The 12,222-nt window shown below is 43.7% G+C and overlaps 1 protein-coding gene across 4 annotated transcripts in view; it reads right to left on the bottom strand.

The window, feature by feature from the left end:
• The window catches only part of LOC120554211 (oocyte zinc finger protein XlCOF8.4-like), a 46,989-nt gene that overhangs the window by 5,187 nt on the left and 29,580 nt on the right, over positions 1-12,222 (bottom strand). For 3 of the 4 annotated variants that reach the window (XM_039792949.1, XM_039792948.1, XM_039792950.1), the window contains one exon: positions 4,822-5,733. In XM_039792949.1, coding sequence (XP_039648883.1) covers positions 4,822-5,733 — 912 coding nt within the window. Of the gene's footprint in view, positions 1-486; positions 1,523-1,660; positions 1,814-4,821; positions 5,734-12,222 lie in introns of those variants that run through there. The other variant, XM_039792951.1, reaches the window with a different exon arrangement.

The following is a 12,222-nucleotide window of genomic DNA, read 5'->3' as shown; positions in this document are numbered from 1 at the left end:
ATCCCATGTCCCATAAAAGGCAGGCTAAACCGCAATTTCCACTAACTGTGGAACGGCTCCGCTCCGTCTCGGCTCCATGCTCCGCCATCCTTCAATACCCACCAGGTCCCGGATTTGTTGCGGAACGGCTGCGGCCATGACTGACAGCTGAAGTCACGAGAACGATTGCTTTTTTACTTCTGCTTACAAGACTGCGGAGGAGTGGTAGAAGGAGAAGGAGCCAGTACTGGGTCCATCCACTGAACCAGCGCAGGCCTCAACAAGGAGATTTTTACCATCTTGTGGCTGAACTGCGTTTTGACAGTCAACGCCATCATCAGTACTTAAAGGATGAGTGCAGAGAAAATGGATGAGCTTCTCTCAATCATTGGCCCTGAACTCACCACACAAAACACCAACTGCAAGTCTGCCATAGAACCAAAGCAGAGACTGGCTGTTGGACTGAGGCGAGCTTAACATTACATACAGAATGAACACTGATCACAATAGGTTTGACCTTTTATTTTCAAAATTAAAGACATACAAAGTTAAAACAGATTTACAAAGATAAGATAATATAGACCTTATTAATCCCACACTGGGGAAATCCCTGTGCTACAGCAGCTCAAAAGAAAAAGAAACAGAATGTAAAAAAAGTTAAGAATAATCTTTAAAACAAATACAGAAATATGAATATAAAAACCACAGCAAAACAACTATTTACAGCACTAGGTGACAAGATTGAAAGTTTGTGTAGGGGGTGCTGCCCTACCCCCACTGTGTATCCTGATCAGAGGCCAGCTTCTGTGTGAATGGTCCTTTGGGGTTGGGTTAATGGCCTGAAAGTACCTGGCCTAAGCAAAGTTGCAGTGGGGGTGTAGAACATAGGGGGAGGGTGTGTATTAAAGCTGCTTACACACCAACCAGACGGCCAACCGTTGGCAGAAAAGGCAGATGGAATAATCAGTCTCCCTGAGTTGGTCAAACAAATGCCTCAGAACACACCGAAGAGACGTAATACGTCTCCATAACAGCAGGCAGCGCTAATCTGTATTGTTGCCCAAAAAATGAAAACCCGCATCTAATTGGACGAACGATTCACGTGTGTCTGTTTTCTCCGGAAATACCAATTTTGACCTGATGCCTCCTGTTGTGGTCAAGTCTATGGAGGAGTGGAACCAGGCTCATGGTGAAGTGGTAACTTTCATCAAGCTCAGATTCCGGTCTGGGAAGCGGCTCCTGTAAAATGGACAGAAGCCGTTCTTCCACGTCAGATGTCTGTGGTCTGTGGCTCCTCCTTGTGTCTGTCACAGCACGGCCTTCAGGCCCCCTCTCCCTTGGGCTCCTGGACCTGTGGGGCCTGTCTCTCACCCCAGATGTAGTGGGCCCTGATGGGGATAGTGATGGCGAAACAGTCTGTGGTCCCTGGCTGTCCTGTGGCACTGATGCACTCGAAGGACCTGGCTCATCAGATCCACACATTGACAGTGGCGTTGAAGAGCTTTCTTCTTCTGCCAACACACCACTCAAATTGCTTTTGGAACTACACAAAAAACAAAACACAAATTTTAGACCTTCTGAAACATTTATGACATACACACAATAATTATCACTATTTGAAAAGTGGATATTGAATTTAAAGAGGATATTGTCATCAATACTCATATCATTTCATACAGACCTTCTCGTTGTAGGTGGGGCACAATAAAGGATGTGATGTCTGTATACTTCCAATCCTTTTGTGATCCTCTTGCTGAACCGCTGGCAAACACTTTTTTCCTTTTCTTTACAAAACGGTCCCTCAGTGACCGCCATTTTGCCTCGCAAAGATCAACTGAAAAAAGACGAGAGACAGATTAAAATAAAAATCACACATTTAACTAATCTTTTTTTTGTTTATTCACTTCACAGATACTTGGCTTCTGGTGACTCATTGATCAGCCTTGCATTTAACTACCGCCTTGGCCACACAACAGTGATGAACTCTGTGCATATGGTGTGTGCTGTCATTGAAAAGGCCACGATGCAGACATTTTTTGCCCCGGCCGACTGCAGACGCTTCTGGGATAAATGGAACTTCCCAAATTGCCTGGGAGCACTTGATGGGAAACCCATTGTGATTCAAGCACCACCCCTGTCCGGTAGTCAGTACTTTTAATTACAAAAAGACTTTCTCCATCGTGCTTTTTTGCACTCGTGGATGCAGACTACCGGTTGAGGTGCATTCAGGTGGGGGGCTTTGGAAGAACCTCTGATGGTGGGGTGTATGTAGGTTCAGATTTGGAGAAGGAAATGGAGAACATTACTCTCTGCCTGGTGCCGCTCACCTCGGGGATGTCCCACTTGTCATGGTGGGTGACGCAGCATTCCCTAATGAGACCCTACCCAGGACAGAACCTCATCCACAGGAAGAGGATTTTCAACTACAGACTCTCGAGAGCAAGGATGGTAGTTGAAAAGGCCTTCGGCATTTTGGCGTCAGAGTATTTTATATCGCAGGATTAACCTGTACCCCAAAAATGTGGACACACTGGGGAGACACATGGCGCCAGTGAGAAACATGGGGGGAAACGGGGCATCAAGAGAAGCCTGTGTTGTTAAGCCTACTACACACAGAGCCGATAATCAGCCGTTGGACAGTCTGGCGAGGTCAGTGACGCGAGTCTGTTCGGTGTGTTCCGTGCAGTCGTCCGTTGGAGGAGCTGTCGGGCTTCATTTTTGGCCGACCTGACATGCTCAGTCGGAGACAAGGCAGTCGGGACTCACCCGGAAATGGCAAGTGGGATGACCGTGACTAAGCCTCTCAAAATCTGACGAAAATCTTTTAAACTGACCTTTGCTGAGCTGAAATGAAGAAAGATTCAGCAACTGCATGGCCTATTTCTCGCTTAAAATGTTTTCAGAAACACGTTTCGGTGAACTATTTTAGTACAATATGAGATCGGATTCTGAATGAGTCGCCATTAATGGCCGGTTGAAAAATCCAAAAACCGGAAGCAGCAGCCAGATCCACGTGACGCGTTGGCGCCGTTTGGTTGGTACGTAGCGGCCATTAGGGAGAGCTTTGCCACTTTGTTCACCTCCCCCGAGGGCAGTGTGAAAAGTGAATGGTGTGAAAAGACTTGACATTACTGTTGACTGAAACCCTGTATATTTGTACTGTGTGTTAGTGTTTTTTTTTTCTGGTGTGAAGTATTGTGCTGTAATAATGTGATTTGTATTGAAAATAAAAGGTTTGAAAAACCATTTGTTTGGCCACTTCTTGTCAGCCCCCTCATTTGCAAGTGTGAAAGTAACACCTAAATGGTCCTGTGGTCAGTACACCAACAGTGAGGCAGTCTCTACAGCACATCCCGCCACAATAGACTTAACTTAAAACAGTATTGTTGTAACACGGCAAAGATTTAACTGTTATTTTTGTCACTTGTTGTCAAACACAATATTAAATAAATGGTTAAATTATAGATATAGCTTAATAAATGTATAGCTTAACTCAAATTGAACTTACTTCAATACATAACAATACCTGTTAATAAAATTCTTCATGCAAACCAAACAACCCTACAATGGCTGCTTAATTCAAAGTTGTTAATGGGTTTTCAACATGTATAGCTAGAGAATTTCTCGTTACAAGTACATGAATAAACTATTTGCTTTCTATCTGTATTTCTTGGACAAAATTAGTGACTTACCATCCACGCCCATTACTCCCGCTACGGTTTTCCACACTATATCCTTTTGAAGGTTGTCCTTATAAAAAGGATGGGACGGGTCATAAATGATTTGGTGATTTCGTACTTCCAGAATCAGTATCTCCTCATCCATGGTGTCAACAGGGTGAACTGGTGGTGTCTGAAAACCTCTGACCTGTTGACTTCAGGCCTGCCTCCGCCCATTAAGACGTTTTCAAGGTGTGGCGCAGGGAAATATGATTCGCCATGAGCACGGTGTATTTTATTTTTGAAAATTAACCGGGTGTTTTATTTTGTTTTTGTGTGTTCGACTTCCTGTCCCGCACAATCGGCCCTGTGCTGAATTGCTGCGGAGCTCTCCGGCATCTGGCAAAAACAGAAGCTCTGCGTATCTGCTCCGGATGGCTGCGGACCGCCGGAGCTGGGACGGAGTCGGAACGCGGCCGTTCCGCAGTCAAGTGAAAATACATACATTGGCTTCAATGGAAACCTATTGACTCTGCCACCGTACCGCAGCCATTCCGCAGTTGGTGGAAATTGCGGCTAAGTGTTACGTAACACCTAGCCGAGAGTAGAAAAAATTTGTTGAAACCGGAGGGTTCAAAAAAGTTGGAAATCTGAATGTTTTAGCTCACAGGGATTTCTCAGAAATACGTTTACCTCATTATTTCAACGTTGCTACGTTTAACTAGCCTGGTTGACGCCAGACCCTTCTCAGTTGTAACTGAGAGTGGGTCTGGGAAAGGTTCATTGACAGTTCATTTCCAAAGGGGCGTCACCAACGGACGCCGCTCAAATGCCTCTGGGCGCCATTGGATAGTCCTTCAACCAATCAGACCAACGATCCGGGTGACGCTGCGCTTCGGTAGCCGTGTTGAATGTAAACAAAAAGCTGCTCGCCGTCGCTGCGCTATTGTCGTCGTGTAAAGCCCGCCTGCACGGTTGTGATTGGTGCCTCGATTTTGGGGACATTGGAAATGGGTTTGAATGGGCTCTTCGCCAGACTGACTTGCAGCGCAAATCTCAAATTTGCCGGAAGTTCATCAGGGTTTACCCAGGCTAATGTTTAACATCAACATCCGACATAACGCTATAGATATGACAGAAAATACAGAAAAGCATTAATATGTCACATTTAAATCATTTTTACCTTCCAGACCGGAGCTCGACTCCACACGACAAAATGGTTTCTCTCCTGTGTGGATTCTCATGTGTTTCTGTAAATGTCCACTTTCTCTAAAAGCTTTCTTACAGACTGAGCAGCTAAACGGCCTCTCTCCTGTGTGGATCCTCATGTGTTTCTGTAAATTCCCACTCACTGTAAAAGCTTTTCTACAGACTGAGCAGCTAAACGGTTTCTCTCCTGTGTGGATTCTCATGTGTTTCCGTAGATTTCCTCTCACTATAAAAGCTTTCTTACAGAGTGAGCAGCTAAATTGTTTCTCTCCCGTGTGGATTTTCATGTGCGTCTGTAAATGTTCACTTTGTTTAAAATATTTCTGGCAGACAGAGCAGCAAAATGGTTTCTCTCCTGTATGAGATCTCATGTGCCTCTTCAGATGTCCGTTGGTGCTGAATTGTTTCCCACATTTAGAGCAGCTAAATGGTTTGTCACCGGTACATCTCGGATCAGAGACTTTGTTATTCAGAGAGTTCAAACCTGACTGAGTTTCTCTGGTCTCCCTCCAATCATTACTGTCATCAGTCTCAGGTTCAGAACAGTCATCAGCAGCTGGTTGTAAATGTGTATCTGGATCCGAGTTCATGTCTGGTTCTGGTCCTCCACAGTCCTCTCCATCAGCTTCTGTTTTTATCTCTTCAGTTTGTCTTTGATGAAGCTGTGAGAACTCTGGTTTCTCTTCATCGTCTTCAGTCTTCACAAGGACAGGAGTTATTGGGAACTTGATATCAGCCTCCTCCAGCCCTTGAAGCTGCTCTTCATCCTGACTGATCCGGAGTTCCTCCTGTTCCTCTTTAATGTGTGGGGGCTTTGTGTCCTCCTGGTCCAGACTGGAGCTCCACTCCTGCTGATGTTCTTCACCAACAATCACTTTCTGGACATCTGAAGGTAAAGGTGAAACACAAACAAATAAGTCATTAATGTGAATCTTAACAATTCTTTGCCAATTAGCTAATTTCACCCTGGGGACTAGGGGTGTCAAAAAAAGAAGATTTTTCAATTCTGTTTCACTGTCATCTCTGACTCCGACAGTGGCCTTTGTGTCTCGAAAACTGCAACTGCAGGCTACAAGTAAGCCAACGTTACTCTGTCTTTTGCTGCATGCTAACTCTAGAGCTGTAACAATCCCAAATGTTACTGTACAATTAACGGTCCCAGAAATAATTGCGATTAACAATACATGTAACTGTCTTTCAGTCAAATTTACAAAATATTTATTTATGTATAACTTTTGAAAACCAATTAAAGTTGTGAATGAATGCCAGGATACATCTTTTGGTTATATATCACTGCCACGAGACCCACATAATGTAAAGGCTCTGACACACAAAAGGCAGTCGGACTGATCATTTGGCTCCCGGCTCCCGTCTCCCAGAGTCGGTCCAAAAACTTTCTCGGAACACACCGAGTGTACTTTATGCGCGTGCGCGAGACGTAATACATCTCCGTAACAGCAGGTGGCGCTAATCTGTATTGTTGCCCAAAAAATGAAAACCGGAAATGACGGAACATCTCTCTAGACCTCGCTTTCTTCAAAGAGTGTTGATAGTAGTCAAGAAGGATCCTTGTTGTCATTACTCGCTGAACGGAAGAAAAAACTATGGCTAGTAACAAGAAAATACTGGCGTCGTCAGCTCCGGTTTTTCTCGTGCACTGATTGGGTAGTCAAGGGCTAGCACTACACCAATCAGATTGGTCATTGAGTCCGACTGCCCACTGGCCGATTCAACAAGTCAAATCGGCCAAAATGAATGCCCACGGCTGCTCCGACTGACGACGGCACGGAACACACCGAACAGACTCGAGTCACCGACCTGGCCCGAACGTCTGACCGCCGATTGTCGGGTTGGTGTGTCAGCGCCTTAACACAAAAACATAGCCTATGATGTAAACAACGCTCCTTTGTTATATTATAAAAACATTTCATAACTGTATCCATCCTCGTCATTTTTGTTGTAATGAACTTGTTTAGGGTCAAGTGCCAACAACTAACTATTGAAACAAAAATAAAAATATACAGTCCGACCAATAATCACTGATATATTTGGCACAGATGGCAGATGTTTGGTAGCCTGACGTGGTCATACTCAGATTCTAGTCAGAATGTGAGTCTGAAACCGCTCCATTGGGCTGTGATTATGGTGCGTGTTCCAACCGAACCAGGAAAAAAAAATGCCTCTGCATTCATTGGATAGACCTCCAACCAATCAGAGCAACAGAACTCAACTCAACCGTCAACAGAACTCAACACTGTATATCGTCTCCATAGCAACCACTCTTTGCACAATGTATTCGTTCTAACTTCCGACTTTTAGACTTTTTTGAAGCTGGATATATCATTTGTTTCTTGTAAATATAAATGTGGATAACGTTAATGATAGTGACATGCTCGCTACAGTCGCATTTCTAGAGATGAATCGGCGAAAACACGTTTTATTTCTCTGATTCACGGCTTTGTTCTAGCGCCGGCGTTCCCTCTCTTCAGTCTCTCTCTATGTCTCTCCACCATATAACGCTCTCTCTCTATCTCTCTCCACCATATAACGCTCTCTCTCTCTTCAGTCTCTCTCTATCTCTCTCCACCATATAACGCTCTCTCTCTCTCTTCAGTCTCTCTCTATCTCGCTCCACCATATAATGCTACTGTGCTTTCGGGCAGTTGTTGAGGCTCCTCCGCTGAGGATTTTAAAATGAATGCGCTGTCGATATATTCTGTAACAGACGCGATGGTGGAATCTACACATCTCAACAAATCCAACCCAAGCGTTCTTTGGTGACGTGGTTGATTCTGTTACTGTTGATCATCTGTCCGACAATCTGATTGGTCCGAACAGATCCTGTTCGGGCAATAATTGCTTCTCAACGGAGTGACTCCAAACCGAACTTCCCGACCTGGAATGTTGTGGGCGGGGCTAAGTTCGGCTGGCATCCAGGCTAAGAACTGCTCACATGCTTATTTCACAAATAAGAGGAAAGTTTTATTTTGATTCAATGCTGGTTTGCAGTTTTACCGGGCTTTTTCAACGTAAAATAAAGCCACAACAGAGCGCCGCTTACTGCGCTCCATGGCTGCAACACAACAAGCACCTGGCCGATACGGAAACCAAACCTTGTTAAATTTGGAATCCATGATCAGATTTGAAACCAAATCCGCCAAACGATTCCAATAAAGAAACGATTCCACTGGAATCGTAATTTTTGAAACGATTCCAAGTAGGAATCGGTTCTCGATGCCCAACCCTAGTCATGACGTCGACTGAACAGGGGTTAACTGAAATGAATTAGTCTGCTGCTGGTTTCAAGCCAACGTTAGCTTAACGTTTTCAGTTCATGTTTTGTTTTCGTGCTGTTGGGCTGTGGTTTTTGACGGTGTCGTCTGAGGAGAGTAACAACAACGGTGGCTTTGCTCGTTGTGGTTTTCGGTGGCAATGAGGAGGGGTAACTGAAGTTGTTTAGTCTGCTGCTGGTTACATGCTAAAGCTCAACTTTTCCGAGGTCCTAACGTTCCTTTTTTCATGCTTTTGTGGAGCTGTGCTTTTTCGTAATGTAGCATCATCCGAGGAGGGTAACGGGCGGTGTCGGTAACGTTAGGTTGCAAAAATGATTACCTGCCATTGTTGCAACAAAACACTAGAGACGTTGAGGGGTTATGTGCTGCACTGTTGAGTTCAGAGGAATGAACCCCATTGTTTTATTCAAATGTGTTGTGCACTTACTACAAACGGACATTTTGTACTTTCCCAGGCTTTCAAAGCTCATTTCTAATTGTGCTCCCAATGGGCCTGAATCGTCCGTTAACACCTAAGGTTAGAGCCATTGGGCCTTGTTCACCAACCATTCTCACTAAGAAATGTGTTCTTAAACCCCACTTAGGCACTTTTTTTTTAACGAAGATTCTGACATTCCCTAATGTTTTCTCATCTTGGAATTGTTCTGAGCTAAGAAAAAAAATCTATGCACACTCGAGAGCACTCTTACGCACATTTGAGTGATGACAGTTTGCTCCAGATAATTGGTTACTGCATTTTATTTAATTCTACAGTCGTTTAAAATGATAGTATCATAGTATGCAAAGAAACACTAACATTGCAATTTACATCGGCCATTTATAGGGCCAAAATGGTCAATCTCAGATAACTCAGGGCCTGCATGCCCCCCTCCAGTGGTCAACACATGTCTGTTATGTTTGCCAATGGATTTTTTGGTCCCTGATTTTAAGTCAAACCATTATTTTTTTTATACATCTTTAATTGAGCGAAGTTGTCCAGAAACAGAGTTCACGGAATCCGTGATCTCCTTCCATGCCTCAGTTTTGTTGGTGGCTTTAAAGGGGGGATAGAATGCCAAAACGATTTTACCTTGTCATAGTTGAAAAATGACAGTTTGGAGGATAAATAGGACATACATCAGGGCTCCAGACTAACTTTTTTCACTAGGAGCACAGTGACCCCCAACTGAAAATTTTAGGGGCGCAACCAGAAAATTTAGGGGCACACACCGTAAATCAACATGCTAACTAAATATTCACATTTCTACTAATTTCCTCTGTATTACTAATAAATACTTTGATAATAGATGCAGAAATTACAATGTGCTGTTTCAAATTCAGTGTCACTTTTGAAGATGCAACATAGAAGGTAAACTGACAGCCCCATCGCTGTCATGACAGTGAGAAAAAAAAAATTGAATTACCGTAAAACTTCAAATAATAGCCGAGTCCCAAATAGACGCCTGTCTCTTTTAAACGCCTGGTGTGACAACAGATTTGGGTAAATAAAGGCCGGTCTCAAATAAAGGCCTGGTCTGTTTTTTTTTCTTTTTTCGTGTCGGGTTGTATTTGATCTTTTAAAACCCGTCAGATCGTTTGTTCTATGTTTTGATTTGATTTCACGTGACAGACGCAACCGTTCATAAACGACTCATCACTATGGCAACATAACAAACAGGTTAACGAACTTTCTTTTAGTCTTCAGTTTTTCTTAATTCTCTCAATACCACCATGGAGACAAGAAAAAAGTATGATTTGACATTTAAGCTGACAGTTGTCAAATTTGCCGAACAAAACTCGGGAGAAGCAGCGGCAAGACATTTCTCGATTGATCTAAAAGAGTGCGAGAATGGCGTAAACATAAAGCAGAACTGCAACGTCTGTCCGAGGAAGACGACAAAAGGGCCAGACTGCGAGGTGGAGGGAGGAAGGTCAGTGAAGAGCTGGAGGTGAGCGTGTGTGAGTGGATCCACAGCATGCGGGCAAAGCATCTCAGAGTCTCACGTAAAAAAAATCAGAAATACGAATAATCCGAATAAAAAAAAATGTATGTAATGTGGTAACCTCCTATTGTCAATTAAAGGCCTGTCTCTTATAGACGCCTGTCTCAAATACAAGCCGGTGCATTTCGGCGATTTGGGTAAATAGAAGCCCGGGCTATTATTTGAAGTTTTACGGTAATTGCTCTTTAATGTTTCATGTAAAGCACTTTGAACTGCCTTGTTGCTGAAAGGTGCTGTAGAAATAAAGTTGCCTTGCCTTACAACCTCAGCCTGTCAGTCAGTCACCAGGGCATAGAAACCACTGTTGTGCCTGCTCGTCTCCGAGGAAGTGTAACATCAACAGCACCGCGACCGCTTTCGGCTCGCCATTAATATCATATCGCAGCAAACGCTGTCTGCGTGAAGTTATGAAAAACTGTAACCACACTTGAAACCACTTCATCTGCATTTCCGTGACTCACTGTGACTTCAACAAAACTGCAGAGCCAACGTAGTTCGCATCGTCTGCAGCTCTGCGTGTGTGAGTGTTTGTGTCAGAGCTGCTCTCTGTCAATTTTCAGAGAGGACAGATTAGCTTGCGCTTACGCGCTCTCAGGTACCAAAATTTCAACATTTAACGTGTAAAAAAAAAAAAAAAAGGGGGGGCAAATTTACTGGTCGCACACTCAAATTTTGGTCCATTTGGTCGCAGTCTGGAGCCCTGTACATAGAACCTCTAAATCCCATTGACACCTCTTTCCTCTGCAAATCTCACAATTTGAAACTGCCTCTGAAAACTCCTCATTTGGCTCTAGTCTTTGTCACGCCCCAACATTTACATAGACATTTAAAATCTAATTTTTTTCCCCTCACACTAATGACACATGTACGTTTGTAGGAAGGCATTCGGAAATGTCACCAGATGAGCGCATCAGTGCACACGGGGCAACAAGCGCACGTTAACACAGGCGTGCGCCTACATAATAAGCTTTTTTAAATTTCAAATGTTCAATGCCATATCGCGCAGATCTGACCGAGCCCGACCCGAACATCATTTCTAGATATCTGTCCGAACCTGGCCCGGCCCGTCGGGTACCTCCGGGCTCTGTTCGGGTATCCATCCTTTAATCCACACTTCCTGCTGCTTCCCTTTAACTGATGCTGGCAAGCCTGATTTTATTTTTATGTTTTAAATTCTGTTTCTTTGCCGTTTGTCCCTTATAGGTCAATCCTGCTATTCTGCAAAACGCTACATGCTGAGTGCGGATCGAAACACCGTGCATGATGTCTCCTTCGTTGCTGAGCCGGCATCAGAGCTGGCATCAACCTTGTGTTTTTTGCAGAGGTGTGTCTTTTGATTGGCTTTATCCATTCTGTTATCTTTTTTTTTTTTTTTTTTTTTAAACCAAAACAAGTCTAAAGTAACTGCTGCGGTGTCCTAGGGGGTGGGGAACGTATCATTTTACCTTTTATAACTTCAAAATGATTTTAAAGTAGCTTAAAAAAAAAAAAAAAAAAAAAAAAGACTGATCAAAGTTAATTAAAGTGCTCATATTATGCTAATTTTCAGGTTCATAATTGTATTTAAAGGTTATATCAGAATAGGTTTACATGGTTTAATTTTCAAAAAACACCATATTTTTGTTGTACTGCACACTGCTGCAGCTCCTCTTTTCACCCTGTGTGTTGAGCTCTCTGTTTTAGCTACAGAGTGAGACATCTCACTAGGCCTGTCGCGATAGTCAATAAATCGAGTTATCGCATGATAAAAAAAAATTAGCTCGATAATTTTTCCGGCCGCGATAATTTCCATTTGCATGCTTGTTTGTTTTCCTCGTCTCTCTCTACCAAAGAGACTGGAGGACCACTCTCGGTTCCTTAGCGTAACGAGTCAACCCTCTTGTCAGTCGCATGGTCTTTGTGGGGGCGGGACTCCAGGCGGAGAGAGAGACAGAGACAGACAAACGCTAGTTGAGAGTTGGAGCAGGGTTTCCCGCAGCACTTTGCAGTTAAGGCGCCGTCAAAAAGAAAGTATATGAGCGATATCACCCGTGTTACTCGGCGTCCCGTTTTCTCCCTTTCATTCCAAACCACACAGCTGACAACCTGCAGGTGGAGGCG

Source organism: Perca fluviatilis, chromosome 24, assembly GCF_010015445.1.
Source record: "Perca fluviatilis chromosome 24, GENO_Pfluv_1.0, whole genome shotgun sequence".
NCBI lineage: Eukaryota > Metazoa > Chordata > Actinopteri > Perciformes > Percidae > Perca > Perca fluviatilis.
This window is presented reverse-complemented; position numbering and strand designations above follow the sequence as displayed.